The sequence below is a fragment of the Podarcis erhardii genome (genome assembly GCF_964252035.2).
Source record: "Podarcis erhardii genome assembly, chromosome: 11".
Taxonomy (NCBI): Eukaryota; Metazoa; Chordata; class Lepidosauria; order Squamata; family Lacertidae; genus Podarcis; species Podarcis erhardii.
In genome coordinates, this window is record NC_138501.1 from 20289741 (window position 1) to 20308855 (window position 19115).

Sequence of the window (19115 nt, forward strand, 5' to 3'; positions counted from 1 at the left end):
AACAAAAAGCTGCAAAATAGTGTGGGTGTTTCTTTCCTGGCAGAATGGAAAGAGGGAGCAGTTGTTTGATGACAGCTCTCACTCTCACAGCCGACCAGTGGAAAGGGAAATGGTGGCATGGTGAGGCAATGCCAGTAACTAGGTGCTGCAAACACTTAAGTGATGTTAGGAGGAGGGGCAAAAGAGAGTTAGAAGCCAGATGGGATGAAAGGGTGAAACAAACCAGAATTACTTTGATAATTTGCAGTTCATCCTTTGGTTTAAACAAGGTTCATTGACTTGCTTAAATAAACCACTGTTTAAGAATAGTTTAATGTGATAATAATAATAATAATAATAATAATAATAATAATAATAATAATTTATTAATTATACCCTGCCCATCTGGCTGGGTTTCCCCAGCCACTCAGGGCGGCTTCCAACAAAATATTAAAATACAGTAGCCCATCAAACATTAAAAGCTTCCCTAAATAGGGCTGCCTTCAGATGTCTTCTAAAAGTCTGGTAGTTGTTGTTCTCTTTGACATCTTGTGGGAGGGCGTTCCACAGGACGGGTGCCACTACCGAGAAGGCCCTCTGCCTGGTTCCCTGTAACTTGGCTTCTCACAATGAGGGAAACGCCAGAAGGCCCTCAGGGCTGGACCTCAGTGTCCAGGCAGAATGATGGGGGTGGAGACGCTCCTTCAGGTATACTGGACCGAGGCCATTTGGGGCTTTAAAGATCAGCACTAACACTTTGAATTGTGCTCGGAAATGTGATGTGTGAACCACACCACTGTTGTGACAAAAACAGGCTTCAACCTTATTCATATTGACCAGGTACCAGAAATGTCAGCAGGGACACCATGTGATGTGCAATGCAGCCACAGTTCTTGCTAAGAAGCCTAGGAGGGAAAACATTAGAAACAGGCTGCTTCCAGTTGCTTCTGCCTGAGGTCATGGCTTCTTTTGTGATTGCAGAACTGGCTATGATGCTTTTGGGCCCTGAGGCATTTAAAGTACTGCCTGCAACCTTTCTCTAGCTTAGATCCCCAGATGTTGGTGGACTACAGCTCCTATCATCCCTAGCTAGCAGGACCAGTGGTCAGGGATGATGGGAGTCCACCAACATCTGGAGATCCAGGGTTGAGAAAGGCTGCCTTAGGGGCTTAGCTGAGAAGGGGCCTGAGGTCTGTTCCTCTTACACCCTAACAGGATGGTTCTTGAGAAAGACATTTGCTTTGAAGTCTGCCCTGTGAGCCAGAGGAGAGCAAGATCACAGCAGTTTTCAGGGCAGGACAGTGGAAAACTAGTCCCCATTCAATAGTAACTCTTCATTATAACAACATTCCTGGAAGAGATATGGAATAACTTTCACACATCGCCTACCTGTCAAACAGTTCTCCTCCCGTGACCAGCTCCAAGACAAGGCTGATTTCTGTGGGGGTTTCAAATATCTCCTTCAGTCTTATCTGAGAAAGGCACAAAATAAGGACTTTTTCAGTTTCAGAGAAAGTATGTATATATTTTGAAGATCAACAGCAAGGAAGTTACAGTGAAGGATGAATGTCTCATTTATCCTATTAACTTGGTCTTGGGGGTTTGTTTGAACTTATTCTTGTTTTTAATTACTTCTTTAAACCTCTGCTTTTCATTCTGCCTAAAGGTTCCACAATAAAACATCTGTATCACAAGCAAACAAAAGATTGTGTTGTAAAAAATACCCAACTTACAATATTTGGATGTGAAAGTCGAAGTAGAACGCCTATTTCTGTTCGGACAATCTTCTTGTCTACCTAGTTAAAGGGGGGGGATGCATAATAAGTTTTTGGTATTCATTTTAGACATTTTTAACTATTACTGTGCAATCCTAAACACATGTTCTAGGAAGTGAGTCCTACTGAAGTCACTGGGACTTACTTGCATGCTAATATATTTAGGATAAGGCTGCAGGTTAAGAAATAGATATCTGAGCAAATATACCAGCATTCTTAAAGAAAATTCAAAGATTTCAGTAACGTTTCATACAAAATTATGATGGAAATTTGATCAGCACCCATTGTTTCAGCTGACAGGAGGTTCCACTGGATCAAAAAGTTTTCTATCTGCAGACGGCACAACCTGCTACAACCACCTGTCCCATTCAGCAAGGCTACTTTTTAAAATCTTGCATTACCATTCAAGCATCCTATATATTTACACAATATATTAGAAACACATTATTATTCTGAAACCTGCCTTGTGTCCAATTACCTTCTGAGCACAGTCCCAACGACATCAGTGTGACTGCAAAAACCAATATAAGAAAATATGCCTTCCTTTCTTGAGTTTAATGTCTACATAAAAAGACAGTATGTTGTTCGAAGACTAGAGGTGCAGCAATAAAACGGCTAGCACGTTTGCAAAGCTAAGCAGGGTTCGGCATGATTTCAAAGTGGATGGGAGACCGCATGTAGAGATTCCTGCAGTGCAGGGGGTTTGGGGTAGATGACCCTCAGTGTCTCAACTCTATAATTCTGTGAAGTGGAAGGCAAGTAGGCTCAGGGGTGGAGAGGATGGTGGAGGGAATCTTGCTAATACCAGTGAGAGGAGAAAATGCTCCAGGCACCGAGGTCAACATCACTGAAACCTATATAATGAAAAGAAATCATAAAAATTAAATTAATAGTAGATGTGATCAGGGGCACAAAGAGGTCTGAAGTCTGAAACAAAGATGATCAGCTATTTTAGACAGATTTGAGAATACCGCAAGATACTGAGGAAACAAGAGAAATAAGTTTACTCTAAGTCTGAGGGGGACGGGGGGGGGGGGGAATATGTTCAAGAAACAGAAGCAAGGTGTACATGAAGCAAGACTTCCCTTTGCTTTATTAGGTTAGTAAGCACTCTCTGCTGGCGAATATCTGTGCCCCCAAGCTACTTCTGTGTGAGGCAGCAGTGACCCTCTAGTGCCAACATGTCACAGAGAATTCTCTTTTTACAACACTACAAAGTTAATTTTAGAAATGTGCTCAAAGACAGAATTTTATATCACTTGTTTACACATTTGGGAGAGGGGAAAGGTTTCCTCTGTGCTCTGAAAAGACCCAGCAAGCTAGCTGAAACAAGAGGGTAAGGAATAAGTGCCTAGAGGGTAAACAAGAACGGAAGAAAGGAACAATGGGGGGGGGGGAATCTTACTGTTTTGTAAGCTCCAGTAGTTTTTCTGACTGCCTCTCCACTTAAGATGAATGTTGCATGTTTCAGCAGAACTCATCACTCAGTTTTATAAAATAAAACATTAATTACTCGGTCCTTCAGTGCACTCTGCGCACCCAGCAGATTTTTGTTTTTGTTTGTTTCCAGTTTCCAGTTCATACAATGCTCAGAAATTCCATTTGGCAGTTTCCATCCCTGATTTGCCAGTATGATATCTACACATGTTCATACCACAGAGTAATAGTTGGCATTTATTATTGTCCTACTTTAACATTTTGAAGTCTCAGGATGGAATTGCAAGGTTCCATCTGCAAGCATATTTGCTTGCCAGATGGAACATTCCACTCTCTGTATGTGCTGTTCTGGGGTTTTTCCTGACCCCGTCAAATGCAATTTCAGGGCAGGGGGCATGTGGGGAGGGGAGGGAAGAAATGAGGAAGTTCCATTGCACAAGTGGAAACCCTTGCACAAAGCTTCTGCTGGCAGGGTTCATTAGGTGAATCCCGTCCTTAATGTTTGTTCAAAATCGTTACATAGAATTCATGACCAATAGTTGCAGTAAATGCCATCTACCAAGCAACAGCTGCTGCACACGTTACTTATTTCCTTGCAGAATGAATGTTGCGTATTTAGCTGAATGTGTAGCATAAATACTAGGCAAAATGCACTCTTTAGCATTACAACAAACAGGTTCAGGTTCAAGGGACAATGTTCTTCTTACTGCTCCTCCCTGCTTTGTAGTCAAAGTAATAAGGCTACTGACTGATTAGCAATAATTTATTTACATGAATGGCATTTACCTAAGGCTGCTTGAAACACAAGGCTTCAAATGTGCGATTCAGTGTGTGTACAGACATTGAATTCTTGCATGAATTAGCCTTTCACTTCCCATGGAGCAGGCAGCCCAACATCAATGAAAAGAATGGAAAAATACTTAGAGAATTTCCTCTGCAAGCAGATCTTTTGCTGCATGGGATTACTAAACTGGGCGGGTATATTTTTGCAGTTCTAGTTTTTCTGAAGCCACTTAATACTCTCTTCCTATTATCAAATAGATATAAACATAGCAATACCTTTTCTTGAAACAACTTCTTTAGAGTTGCACAGAGCTCTTCAGCAGGCAACATCTGAAATAACATGTTTGTTTACAGATTACTATAACAGCCCAGTTTAGCCTTGGCCCAATGGATACATTGGAGCTCATGGTACAAAAAAATAGTATATCCTTATACAGTGCTATTTTTCTAGAATAAGAGGTGCCGGAACTCACCATGAACGCCTCCCTTGTTCTCTTACAACGGCAATGGCGCCCAGCTGAGAGTTGCCGGAACTGTGTTCTGCCAAGTTCTAGCTGGGGAAAAAACCCTGTCTTCCCTAGGTCTTGCTAAAAAGGTATCCAGTCTCTAAACTTTGCTCCAAATACTTGTGTGAATTAATGTTTGTGAAACATACTACCTATGCTTACCATTAAAATGTTTTAGCAGCCACTAGCAGCGTTAGTGAGCTTACCGTGTCATAACAACAACTCAAGTAAATGTTTATGAGGATGATCACTGGTATCTCGCACTGCAGAGTTTCTGTGTCTCAACACTGAAGGCCACATTTATTTGATACTTAGCATTTGTTATATAATTTATAAATGATAAAGTATGCATCATCATTAACAGTCCAAATGTTTAGGATAAAACCTTGTGGGGGTGGGGGGCAGGCAAACCAATAATCTGGATAAAGTGATAACCATTCTAGTGCTTACAAACCTATTACCAAGCCCTACTCTGGCACTAGTTTGGTGTTCATAGAACCAAGACTCAGCTGCACATTACCTGGCGTAGTTCCAACAGTCTGGTCAACAGATGGTACAGCGAAATATTGCTGGCTGTTTCTTGCTTTACTAACCTTGAGCTTCAGGATTCAAGCTGTGTTTGGAACCCTACGGAGTGCGTGCAGCTTACATATGAGGGAAGTAGCAATTTGTGGCACAGGAAAGGGTTAAATAACTCTGCTCTCCACTAAAGCTGCTGTTATTGAGAAAGAGAGCTGGTGCGACAGCTTCTTTGCACGCATTTTTGCAAGATGCCAAAAATAGAGGGTCTGCATCTCAGTAGTTCAGCCGTTGCTTGGCATGCAGAAGGTCTCTGGTTCAGACCCCATCATGTCCAGTCCAAAGGTGCTAAGTTGCTGTGGTCAAAACCACTGAGCCTCTTGGGCTTGCCGATTGGAAGGTTGGTGGTTCGAATCCCCATGACGGGGTGAGCTCTTGTTGCTCTGTCCCAGCTCCTGCCAACCTAGCAGTTCGAAAGCATGCCAGTACAAGTAGATAAATAGGTACAGATGCGGTGGGAAGGTAAATGGTGTTTTTGTGCAATCTGCACTTGTCACAGTGTCCTGTTGCATCATATGTGGTTTGGTCATGCTGGCCACATGACCCAGAAAGCTGTCTGTAGACAAACGCTGGCTCCCTCAGCCTGAAAGCAAGATGAGCACTGCAACCCCATAGTCACCTTTGACTGGATTTAACCATCCAGGGCTCCTTTACCTTTAACTTACTTAAATTAAACATCTGGCTGTAGAACAGCAGCTAATTGGAAAAATGGAATCACAGCACTGCCAGCTTTATTTAGCCGAGAAATAATCATGCCAAGTCTAGAAACTATAGTAATAATGAAGACGGCTCTTCTTTACAGAAGCAAACAAGTTTTTAAATGATTTTTTTTTAAAGTTCTCATAGTTAAACTATGCTACATTTGACATTCAAGCTTCTGGTTATCGCTTTATCAGAGCCAGACTCCATATTACATTCAAATGTGTGTAATGAATCCCTGACAGTCACTTTTGTGTAAAGAACCCCCTTTCAGCTAAGCCTTCTCCTTTGAAGGACAAAGGATGGACAGTGAATAGCGCTGAAATAGCCATCCAGGCAAGGGATGCGGGTGGCGTTGTGGGTTAAACCACAGAGCCTAGGACTTACCGATCAGAAGGTTGGCGGTTCGAATCCCCGCAACGGGGTGAGCTCCCGTTGCTCGGTCCCTGCTCCTGCTAACCTAGCAGTTCAAAAGCATGTCAAAGTGCAAGTAGATAAATAGGTACCACTCCGGCGGGAAGATAAACGGCGTTTCCGTGTGCTGCTCTGGTTTGCCAGAAGTGGCTTAGTCATGCTGGCCACATGACCCAGAAGCTGTACGCCGGCTCCCTCGGCCAATAAAGCGAAATGAGCGCTGCAACCCCAGAATTGGTCACAACTGGACCTAATGGTCAGGGGTCCCTTTACCTTTACCTTTAGCCATCCAGGCAGGCAACCACTGAAAATGTTATCTCCCTCTCCCTCATCCTGCATGGCAATAGTGCTATGCCAGCCCAAATTCAACAACATTATGCTGAAGTTTCACAGGAAGTGAAATAACCCAGTGTAATTCAGCTTTCAAAAGGAACAGTATGACAACACGAAAACATAGGAATGCAAATGTTTTAGCAGCTTTGTCATCTGGATTTTCTGTAATCATTAGGTCAATGAATTATATTAATTTCAGGGCCCAGTTCAGCTCTGCCTCTTGCATGGTGCAAGAACTTCTGACATCTGAATTTCTCTTCTTTATCTTTCTGCTCCTCCTCCTGCTCCCATGCAGAGGCTGCATTCTCATGCACATTTTCTTTTAAACAAATCCTGCAGAATCACTTGGGACTTCCAAGAAAGCATAGGCTGTTGCCCATTGTGATGAACATTGTGGGAATGGTTATGATATACCGTATTTTTCTCTCCATAAGACACGCTTTTTTCCTCCTAAAAGGTAAGGGGAAATGCGAGTGCATCTTATGGAGTGAATGGTGCTGCGCAGAGAGGGAGAGCTGCGCAACGCCCATTCAGCAAAGCGGGAGGAGGAACAGAAGGGAGAAAGAAGGAGAACTGTGAAGCGCCCCTTCAGCGATGTGCCTGTCCTGGCTTCTGCCTTAGCCACTCGCAGCCTCTTTGGGCAGGGGGAGCCTTCATCCCAATGCCCTGAAGAGGCTTGGCGCGGTTATCCCAGAAGCCAGAACAGCCACACGGAATAATTTTTTATTGTTTTCCTCCTCCCAAACCTAGGTGCGCCTTATGGTCTGGTGCGTCTTATGGGGTGAAAAATACGGTATGCAGCACTGCATGGAATTACTGCTTTGACTTTGCTTACAGTGGACAGTGGGAAAGCAATGCCTCAGCACTACTAAAAGGCCCGACTGTAGAAGCAACCCAATAATGCTCCCTCCCTGATCTTTGAAGCAGTTTTACACTTTAAAAAGCTATGTTGTGTAATTAATTAGGTGATGAATGAACAGATAAACGCAGAAACATTCTTGCATTTCAAGTACAAGCAACAAACCCCAAACAGAATGTGGAGAGCAAGACTGATGGCTGAACTAGCTATAAGTTTGCTGGTATGCACATGGAAGCAGAAAGGGACTGTAAATGAGCAGGAGATTTGATCAAAGAGGGGAGAGCAAGTTGGGAGAATTGGGATGAAAGTTGACATGAGAGTTAAATGGTTCTTCCTGGGGGCTCAGATTTGTGACAGCACATAATCCTATGTATGCCCACTCACTTTTGAGGAGTACTTACTTTTTCCTATTTAGTTCAATTGTGCTTACTTTCAGGTAAATGGGTGCAGGACTTCAGCCCGGTGCAATTTCACTTTAGTGTCTCTAAAGCCTGAGCAGATCCCTCAATCTTTGAAGACATTCAGTTAAAACTGCCTCACGTAACCTCAACTGCTGTTGGTAGGGAAGATTTATTTTTGAGAGACAAGTAGACTTGGCTCCATCTCTGGATATTTTATCTGCTGGGATGTAAACTAAAATTGCCTCAAGTCCCACAGTTGCTGTAAAAACTGTTGCCAGTTTGGGTCGTGATCAGGAATAAAACATATCTTTTTCCTCTTCTCTGGGAAGATTAGTACAATGATTTTCTCAATAATCATCCCTGAGGGACTCCCTTTAATATGACTACTTTAGAATGCTTCCATGTCCCTCAGGGGATCTGTTTTAATTTATAAATGTCACCACTTTATCCCAAAGGTGCTCTCTATCACATCACACTTTTCATTCGAGTTTCAAGAGAGGAAGTTGGAGTCAACCAACAACTAGGGAAGGGGAGGGGAGCCGTTTTTTATATTGCCCTTTTTAATTTTTTGATAACAAGACACCTTTAATCTATTTCCTTCCTGTTCATCTTAACAGCCCCATCTTCATTTCTTTAGCTTATTGGAGACTCTAAACAAAATATGGAGATTAAGGACAAGCTGTTCTCAAATAAAAGTCACCTATCAATGAACTCCCTTTTTCAGAAGGGTAAGCAAGCTTTGCGACCTGTATATACCTTGATCATCAATGAAATTCCACAGGATCCACTGGAAAATAATAGTTAACATAAATGGGCCTGCAGAGCAGTGTATGCCAAATTTTGCATTAATCTATTTCTTTCATAATGTTCTACTTGGTCCTCTTAAACTAAACTCTCAAAATGGAAGAGACCATTATAAATTTATTTAACCAATGTTTCCTGTAGCTGTTGGTTGGATATGCTGAATAACCATGCCTGTCATTCAAGAAAGCACCCATCCGAAAGCACTTACTGACTTCTTTCCCAAGATGATGGGCCTTAATCTGGATTTTTTCCATATAGAAAACGTCCCATACCCCTGATAATTAATTTGCTGCTTTTTTCAAATTAACCAATTTGCCCATCTTTTAAAGATGAGGGGGCTAGAACTATGCATATTAACTCCAGACACACAGATAGTTGCAACATGGTCACATAGCTCCATTGCACTGTGTTTACACTTTCAACAGTGGTGTCAAGATATGTTACTGCAGAGCGACGAGCTACATCTGGGGCTGAAAATGAGAATTAGGTCTCAAATAGGAACATCTGCACTGTACTAAATTTTCAGCTTGCAACTCTAGTATTTCAAGCCCCTTCAGCGAGAAAACAATAAAACAATCTTAAAGTAGGACTCATTAAATTTATTGTCAGAACATTTTAAAATTTGGAGGAGCTACTGTTGAAGATAAGTCTAAACTCCATGGAAGACAGTGCGTAAGTAGCGCTTAAACCTCCCCTGGTGAAATAAGAGGAACAGAAATAACAGTCCTTTTATTTGGTGGAGTAAGCGGCCTACAGCGATACAGTTGATACAGACGTGCTATTCCACCTACAGAAGAGCTCTTTCCATTTGCAGAAGTGAGTTGGATCTCCACTGATACAAATCTCATTCTACTCTACTGAATGCCTCACCTCACTTACCCACTGAAACCTGAAAAGGTCTTCACTGTCAATATGGCCACTGGCGGAGGAAGAGGGGAGTGGGGGGAGCACACCGCCTCCAGCAGTGCAATCCCAGTGGGGTTCCATCACAGCTGCCCCCCCCCCCGTTCGTGCTGGGTGCCTTGCTCCCGCAGGCAGCACACCCCCCCCCAGAACGCACACCACACCCCTGTGGGTGGCATGCCCTGCCCCAGGATGCACGCCCCGCCCCCTTGGGCGGCGCCCCCGGTGCCAGAGCATGAAGCTCCGCCACTGAATATGGCTGGATCATAAAGCTGTTGTTGTAAAGGAAATGCATCTAGCTTGGCCACCCCCCTGTCCCCCGCACTCCTGTATCCAAATTCTCTCCCCTCACCCCACCATTCTGCTTACTAATTTGAAAAATCCATAACTTATATTAAATTCAGCCTCAAAGCTAAATACGATGCTGAATAATAGCAACTCTTTTGAGAGAGTTGCAGGTGCTTATGTAATAACCAGCACTTGGATGAATCTCCTGACTGTATTTTTTAATCCTAATGCTATTTTTATAATACCATGAAACCTTCAGCACTCAGAGAACATGCCACGATGCAGAGTTCTCAAAGTACAGCATGCTAGCAAAGTTGAAGCAGCACCTGCCATTAACCTACTTACAGTAGAAATTAGCAATTCTCTAGGAACACATAAACAGTTTTACTCTTGTTTTAAACTTCTCTCTCCCCCACAATCCCTCTCCTGAGGGCTGCATTGAGGGCTGGCCACCACCTGAGTCAGAACTATTGCTCAGGTACAACTGCAGCATGAAACAAAAGGTAAGGTTGCTTCCTTCACAAAAACAAGAACTGTTGTGTTCTTTTTGGCATGTAGTCTTGAGGTGATAATCTCTTTCTTCTTCCCATACCCACATGCCTGTGCAGAAGATTCTGCTTTCCATAGAAGGCTGAGTTCAAATCACAAAGTCATACAATATATATGGGTTAGTTTGCAGAACCTCTTATATTTTTTTATGTCCTTTCCATGGCTTCCTGCTGCTTTGTTCTCATCAGGAATTCATGCACTTGGTGTTTTCTAAGTATACATTTTCTACTAAACATTTTACAATATGCAGATAGAATAGTAATATACAAAAAGATGAGTAAATGCATAGCATGTCTTCGGGAATAATTTCCTCCGAAGGCTGCTGGTGTGCACATCATGAATTTAAATCAAACCAAGCTGGAACGTCCTCATTGGTCAGACTGTGCAATTAAAGCCTAAACACATTTGCAATGGATCCTCTGAAGAAAACCTCTGTAAGAAAAATTTGAGAAGGGGTGGTGGTGGTGGTGGAATGAAACTTACAGTTTTCTTCAAGATTTTGACAGCAAATGGCTTTTGTGTTCCTTTCTGCCTGCATCTGTAGACAATAGATGTTGCACCCCTGAAAAAAACAGAATATAAAGTTACGTTCAGATATGTAGAATATATTCTATTCTATTCTATTCTATTCTATTCTATTCTATTCTATTCTATTCTATAAAACGTAATTTCTCTGAAAACTGAGCTTGCTTTAAAATTTGAAATTTAATTCTTGGAAATTAAAATAAGTTATGATTTTTCACTGTACGGTTTTGATTTTCAGTTTTGATCAAGTACTTGCTTGGAATTTATTTTGGCTATATTCCTCAGCAATGTAACACCTACACAAAGTAATTCTGCTCATAATTCCATTCCCATTGCCCAGGGATATTTAACTACAGTACAGTACTAGGGAATCGTGAAGAATAAACAAATAAATAAAATCCAATGCTAGCGACATTGTAACACTCCTGCAGAACAGAAAACTGTTTCATTTGTAGCTCTTTCTGTTCCACAGGAGAGTTGTTATTTCACTGCTGGAATGACTTTGGCACATTGGAAAATGCAATCTTCAGCTGTCAGTCTTGAAAATTTCTTTGCTCTTTTCAGTACTGTATTCAACTTTTCATACATCCCCAATTCCTTTAAAAAAGCCAAAAAACAAACAAACCCAACAACGACAGAATTAGGTGATGTGTTTTCTTATATGGAATATTTATACTGCAGTTCTAGAAGTGTTGTTTGGTAGAACTCTTTGAACATTAATTTAAAAAAACCAGACGCATCCACCATTTCCCTAATGCAAAATGTGTTGCTTTGAAAAATATTTTAGCAAGACCTTCCAGTTGCCATTTGTGTGTACACACAAACTTCTTATCTACATGTTAAGAAGTGAGGGAAAGTGATGTATGAATTTGCATCTATCCTGAGCACATCTTCACTGAATGAAGAGCATCCATTTCTAATTAATATATTTGTAGTATATATTCTAGAGAAGGAAGGGAAGTTAAAATAATAGAAAATGCAATTAATGTCAAGTAGACCTGACCCAGCAGCATACTCAGAACATTTTAAAGGAAGTTGTGGCACAAGGCAGATGTGGAAGACACAAAACAAGAAAGAAAAAAGGATCTCTGAGTAACGGTCCTTTCAATAAAGATGAAAGAGCCAATAATTCTGGGGCCACTCAAGAAACAGTCAGAATTCCAGTTGAGAAGAATCCTATTATTATGGCTGAACTTTCTTCCATTCCCATCAGCAACCCTTCCTTCTTCTGGGCATTGCTTGACAGACAAAATTCTTGCCTCAAATGTTTCCATGGGACATAACTGTCTCTTTGTTCACTTTTTTCCAGATTCTCTGAGAAGGGTGAGCAGGGAGTGGAGCGAGGTAGTGCCAGATTTAAAAGGGGAATGGATTTGGGAACTATGGTACATGCAAGGTCTACATCATGGGTAGGCCAACTAAGGCCCGGGGGCTGGATCCGGCCCAATCGCCTTCTAAATCCGGCCCACAGACGGTCTGGGAATCTGGGAATCAGCGTGTTTTTACATGAGTAGAATGTGTGCTTTTATTTAAAATGCATCTCTGGGTTATTTGTGGGGCATAGGAATTCATTCATTTATTTTTTCTTCAAAATATAGTCCGTCCACCCACCCCAAGGTCTGAGGGACAGTGGACTGGTCCTCTGCTGAAAAGGTTTGCTGACCCCTGGCCTGCGTGAACCATTTGCAAAACAGTACGCAACCACAATGCAGGCATGCATGCATAATGCTAAATAAAATGGCAACTCGGCTGCTCATCATTTCCCCCTCTCCATCCTTCAGTCAGGCTGTATACATTTTTATTTTTAAAAGCACCACATGATGCATTTCTGTGCTCATTCGTTATTAATATTTTATACACTTTTTTATTTATTTGTTTAAGTGCAAGACTGCTCCAAAGTTTGAGGAACCAGAGAAGTTTTTCTTCTTGGTATGAAGCCAGCCAATGAGCACCATGCACAGCTGGTTTCTGCAGAAGATTTGCAAAACCTCTTTTGTTCGAGTTCAACAACAGAAGTTCAACAAATGTAGTAAAGGAGTTTCCAGAGTTGCTCCACTGTTCCAAAATGTCACATTTGTCTTTGCTCTGTGTTTCACAAAGCAGCTGCAGCACATTCAGAAGGAAAAGAAATGTTTTGCTTAATAAAGCTAGTAAAGGTAAAGGGGTCCAGTCGTGGCCGACTCTGGGGTTGCAGCGCTCATCCAACTTTATTGGCCGAGGGAGCCGGCATAAAGCTTCCGGGTCATGTGGTCAGCATGACTAAGCCACTTCTGGCGAACCAGAGCAGCGCACGGAAATGCCGTTTACCTTCCCGCCAGAGTGGTATCTATTTATCTACTTGCACTTTGATGTGCTTTCGAACTGCTAGGTTGGCAGGAGCAGGGACTGAGCAACGGGAGCTCACCCTGTCGCGGGGATTCAAACCGCCAACCTTCTGATTGACAAGTCCTAGGCTCTGTGGTTTAACCCACAGTGCCACCTGCATCCCTAGCTAATAAAGCTACAATTGCACTATGTATCTTTTAAAAAAGAATCCGATCAGCCCTGTGCTGCATTTCAAATACAATAATCACCACCACCACAAATCCAATTCTGCCTAAATTTCAACTGGATAAATTATTCAAGCCTTAAACAGATTTGTGTGAGTATATTTTCAAAATCCAATTTCTATTTTATCTAATCGGAGAATTGCTACCCAAATCAAAATAAAAGGTTGTAAAATGATGAAATGAACACAGGTAAATGCTTTGCTTGAAACGGTCCTGATAAGGTACTGGATCCGATACTATAAAAGCTAACTTTTTTTACATGCAGATAGGTAGCCGTGTTGGTCTGCCATAGTCAAAACAAAAAAAAAATCCTTCCAGTAGCACCTTAAAGACCAACTAAGTCAGTTCTTGGTATGAGCTTTCGTGTGCATGCACACTTCTTCAGATACCTGAAGAAGTGTGCATGCACATGAAAGCTCATACCAAGAACTGACTTAGTTGGTCTTTAAGGTGCTACTGGAAGGATTTTTTTTTTTTTTTACATGCATAAGAGATTAGATGTGTAATTTTGTAGGATCACACAAAGTTGGTAGTCTGCACTCCACAGTAGTCAAAATTTTGTATAGGTAATGATTCAGAGAATGTTATAGTCTCAGAAACCTTGTGTGTGCACATGCAACTCCCCCCTCCATTTATTTAATGTCCCTGTGATTATCCAGAAATAATTTGTGGGGAAGGCAGCAAGGTCCCCCACCACTTAAGAATCCTTGGCAAGTTGGAAAATCTGGCTTTGGGCACACTTATTTCTGGTTATTGTTTCAGAATTTGACTCTGCTCCTTTCCCCTTTTTGATCCATCCCCTTCCCTGCCTTTAATTATTATACGTTCCATTTCCCCTATTTCTTCTCAGGGCAAAGTAGAGATTTACTTTATCATTTAATATTACATCCATATCTCACATTTCCTCCAAGGTGGCATAGTTCCAGCGCTTTCTTCCTGGGGGTACTCAAGGGTACAGTGGTACCTTGGGTTAAGTACTTACGGTAATTCGTTCCGGCGGTCTGTTCTTAACCTGAAACTTTAGCTAATGGGGCCTCCTTCTGCCACTGCGCCGCTGGAGTACAATTTCTGTTCTCATCCTGAAGCAAAGGTCTTAACCCCAGGTACTATTTCTGGGTTAGCAGAGTCTGTATCCTGAAGCGTATGTAACCTGAAATGTATGTAACCCGAGGTACCACTGTACACAGTACTGACACCTTTTTATGATGTTAAAAGTGTGGCACTCACTGTAATAACTTTGTGGTGAGTACAGGCACCTTTTCTTCTTAAAAGAAAGAGAGAGCATTGCATAGTTCTCCCCCTCCTGTTTGATCCCAGCAACAAAGCTCTGAGGTAGGTTAGTAGCCCAAAGTCACCTAGTGAACTTCATGACTGTGGGGGGATTTGAACCCCCATCTCGTAGGTCCTAGCCCAACACACTGGCCGCTATACCACATCAGCTCAACGACATGAGAGAGCCAGGAAAATTATCTCCTGCATGTTTGTTCTGTTGATAGCAGCTGTGGAGGAACAGAGCCAACCCAAGACATTTGGCTGACTGAAGCAAAGGACAAGATAGTGTCTCCCCCAAAGGAAGGCAGAGAATAAAGAACATGACTGCAGGAGGGAGGGAGGCGTTAACCTTTCCCACATGCCATTTTGCTGATTGAAATCACACACCCTGCTAACATCTGCAAAACCCTCCAAAAAAATTTTGCTAGCGTTTTTTTCTTCTTTCATTTTTCCAAGAAAGAACATCAGTGCACTTCTAGATTTTGGATCTGTCTTTTAGCTCCCAAATGGATGTTTGTTGGCTTGTTTTACTATTGGGTCTGACAAGTGAACCTATCAACAACACTGGTTTATTGTGCACTACTTTTCCATCATTGTGGGACGCGGGTGACGCTGTGGGTTAAACCACAGAGCCTAGGACTTGCTGATCAGAAGGTCGGCGGTTCAAATCCCCACAACTGAGTGAGCTCCCGTTGCTGGGTCCCTGCTCCTGCCAACCTAGCAGTTCGAAAACACGTCAAAGTGCAAGTAGATAAATAGGTACTGCTCCTGCGGGAAGGTAAACGGCGTTTCCGTGCACTGCTCTGGTTCGCCAGAAGCGGCTTAGTCATGCTGGCCACATGACCTGGAAGCTGTACGCTGGCTCCCTCGGCCAATAAAGTGAGATGAGCGCTGCAACCCCAGAGTCGGTCACGACTGGACCTAATGGTCAGGGGTCCCTTTACCTTTACCTTACTTTTCCATCATAAGCCATGCCCAAAAGAGCTCACCATAATTAAAAGTCTACTCTAATCTCGGAGCCACCAGGGGGCGCATTGGAAGATGGCCGACAATAACATCTCTCCGACCCACACGAGGTAATTAAGAGGCTGTTATGGGAGTATGCAGCCTCCCTTGCCCCCCCCCAAGGGAATGGGGGGGGACTGCCTTGCCTGCTGTGCCCATAATTCACCCCCAGGTTCGAAAGAATGGGGTGAGGGCACTAGGCACAAAGCCCTTGTGTGGAGTCGGCTCTCCTGGACGCTGTCTCTGAATCACGCACTGGTTTGCATCAGCTCGAAATATATAATTGGAAATAGAAGCAAATGCACATACTTCAAGTGAAGATCGGGAGTAAAGACTGCTGATTAATGGGATCTCTGTGAGTGGAGCGACGGGTTGGACAATAAATCAAGTGAAGACTCATCATTAAAAGATCGGTATGTCGGAGCGAAACAGAAAGGAGGGGGGGAGGAAAAAGTTTTCTTTTTTTGTCTTATGTGAGTACCCAATAATCCTCCCTACCAGAGAGAAAGAATTGTTGTAAATTACTAATCACAAGCAGGAGATTAAGAACTGTGTGGAAATAAATTACTGATCAAAGAGAGGACTGGTGGGAACATCTGATGGAAGGAAAGCTTTGTGACGCAGTTTCAAATGGAGATTTGTTAAGACAGGCCTGCCCACAGGAGGACGAGGGGGAGGAGGACCATGGTCATTGGAATGTGAATGTATGGTTATCGGAATGTGGATTTGACCTGGCAGGGCCCCCTGAGATACAGTTTCGCAGGCCTGTGGAAATCAATAATAATAATAATAACAACAACAACAATAATAATAATTTATAATTTGTACCCAGCCCATCTGGCTGGGTTTCCCCAGCCACTCTGGGCGGCTTCCAACAAAGATGAAAAATACACTAAAATGTCACATATTAAAAACTTCCCTGAACAGGGCTGCCTTCAGATGTCTTCTGAATGTCAGGTAGTTGTTTATTGCTTTGACATCTGATGGGAGGGCGTTCCACAGGGTGGGCGCCACTACCGAGAAGGCCCTCTGCCTGGTTCCCTGTAACTTGGCCTCTCGCAGTGAGAGAACCGCCAGAAGGCCCTCGGAGCTGGACCTCAGTGTGGAGGACAGACTGTGGGAATGTTCTTTGTGGAGGTGTGGAAATGGCGTCTGTCCTTTATGTGATATGGCTCTTGGAGAGTGTAAAATCCACACAGGATATGTTTGTTTTCAACCCGCTTGTGAAGATTATCAGAGATCACAAAGAAAGGAATATATGATAACAACAAGAAGATGAGGAAAATAACAAAGAGACTTTCTGGACAGAACTGGAGAGAACTGTGTAATTAAAGCAGCAAAAAGAGTGATGTTTGGATCCCTTTCGGAGCTCGAAGTACAGTGGTGCCCCGCAAGACGAATGCCTCGCAAGACGAAAAACCCGCAAGACGAAAGGGTTTTTCGTTTTTCGAGGTGCTTCGCAAGACGAATTTCTCTATGGGCTTGCTTCGCAAGACGAAAACGCCTTGCGAGTCTTGCGATTTTTTTCGCTCCCCCCCTTTTTCTAAGCCGCTAAGCCGCTAATAGCCGCTTAGCCGCTTTGCCGCTTTGCCGCTAAGCCGCTAATAGCGCTAATCCGCTAATCTGCTAATAGGGTTGCTTCGCAAGACGAAAAAACCGCAAGACGAAGAGACTCGCGGAACGGATTCTTTTCGTCTTGCGAGGCACCACTGTATGGGTACCCCCAATAAAATTTTTTAAAATCTGGCAGTATAATTTGGAACTAATGAGATTTGGAATTAATGTGATTTGATTGACCTGTTAATAAAAATTATTTGAAAAAAATAAATAAAAGTCTACTCTAATCTGTGTAGGCTTACAAACAAGAAAGGGGAAATGTTCTGAATCGTCTGCACATCAAGAAACCATGGCTGGAAAGCAGTAAGTACAAAACTGTTGAGCAAAACACTCACTTCCCACTTCTCCTGTCTATCTCCTTGCAGTTAAGACAGCATCATCTCTAAAACATGTCACAAAATATAACCAAATTGGCATAGTTCATTTTTTCCCCTTTGCTTCTGCAAATCAAATACTTCACCAAGCCAGCTATTTCATCATTAGCCTAATGATAGCAAATTTATTGCCAGGCTCTAAAGAGTATCCAGGTTTTTCCTAGCCCAGTGGAAAGTTTGTTTATTTTTCTGCCTTGAATAGCTTCCTACCCTACTTGCTGCCACTGTGCCACATTGTGAACTGCTTTTGAAATGCTGTTTCAGTATTTGTTTGCCATACAGCATAGGTAGTCCCTCGCCAGGACAGCCTCTTCCTCTGCTTCTGACATGTCCTGCACTCGCCTCTCTGCCTTGGACTGCTCTGACCTGTCTTCTTTCCCCCTCCCTGACTCTTGCCTCACGCGGACACCAAACCCCATAAATCATTGGTCTGCTCTCCCCCAACCCCCTGCCTCCACAACTCACTCATCAGAGCCCCACCAGTCCCTGACAATCATCCCTCAAAATTTGCAGTTCTCCAAATTTTGCAGTGCAGTGCAGTTCTCCAGCCAAGAAATATGTAAATACTAATACTAAGAACAATAATGCACAGACTAGGGTAAAGTATGCATAAGACATCTGAAGGCAGCCCTGTTTAGGGAAGCTTTTAATGTTTAACAGACCATTGTATTTTAATATTTTGTTGGAAGCCACCCAGAGTGGCTGGGGAAACCCAGCCAGATGGGTGGGGTATAAATAATAAATTATATTATTATTATAAAATGATATTTTACTGAAAACAACATACAAAAATGTTATTTTGGGGGGTTTTTTGCAAAATTGTTTTTGCAATTATTTTGCAAAAATGTTTATATTAGGTAAATTTGCATGCATTAGGAAAAATTCACATGGAAATGCTGACAAATGCACTTATTTCTACATATGCACATTTTGCCAAGAAGCCCACTACAGTGGTACCTTGGATTATGATCCATCCTACTTATGAACACTTCGCATTACGAACTCCACAAACCCGGAAGTAGGTGCTCCGGGTTGCAAACTTTGCCCCGGGATAAGAACATAATCCACTTCCAGGGCCACGGACGCCTATGTAGGGAATGCGTGCCTCAGGTTAAGAACGCTTCGGGTTAAGAACTGACTTCTGGAATGCATTAAATTCATAACCCGAGGCACCACTGTACCGCAAATGAGGAAAGCAGACACTTGCTGTTTGAAAAACTGAGGCAATGCAGGGGGGGGGGAGGGAATGAGAAAAGGGGCGCTTGAATGAATGAATTTTATTATTACGGTCACAGACCAGTTCCGGCTCACTTACAATATCAGGGAAATCATAAAACACAACAGGAATACATTGAATTGCAATTGGGTATAACAGAGACAATTCAGATATAGTGGCAGTTAAAAATATATATTGAATCTTGATCACTAAAATATAAACTAAAATTGTCATTTAAAAGCTTAATC

At 42.6% G+C, this 19115-nt stretch overlaps 1 protein-coding gene across 2 annotated transcripts in view; it reads right to left on the bottom strand.

The window, feature by feature from the left end:
- Nucleotides 1-19115, bottom strand: part of CAMK4 (calcium/calmodulin dependent protein kinase IV) — a 90111-nt gene that overhangs the window by 40631 nt on the left and 30365 nt on the right. Inside the window, exons 3-6 of one of the 2 annotated variants that reach the window (XM_081880531.1) lie at nucleotides 10793-10871; nucleotides 4251-4304; nucleotides 1713-1775; nucleotides 1369-1451 (exon numbers count right to left, since the gene is read on the bottom strand). In XM_081880531.1, coding sequence (XP_081736657.1) covers nucleotides 1369-1451; nucleotides 1713-1775; nucleotides 4251-4304; nucleotides 10793-10871 — 279 coding nt within the window. The remainder of the gene's footprint in view (nucleotides 1-1368; nucleotides 1452-1712; nucleotides 1776-4250; nucleotides 4305-10792; nucleotides 10872-19115) is intronic. The other variant, XM_081880532.1, reaches the window with a different exon arrangement.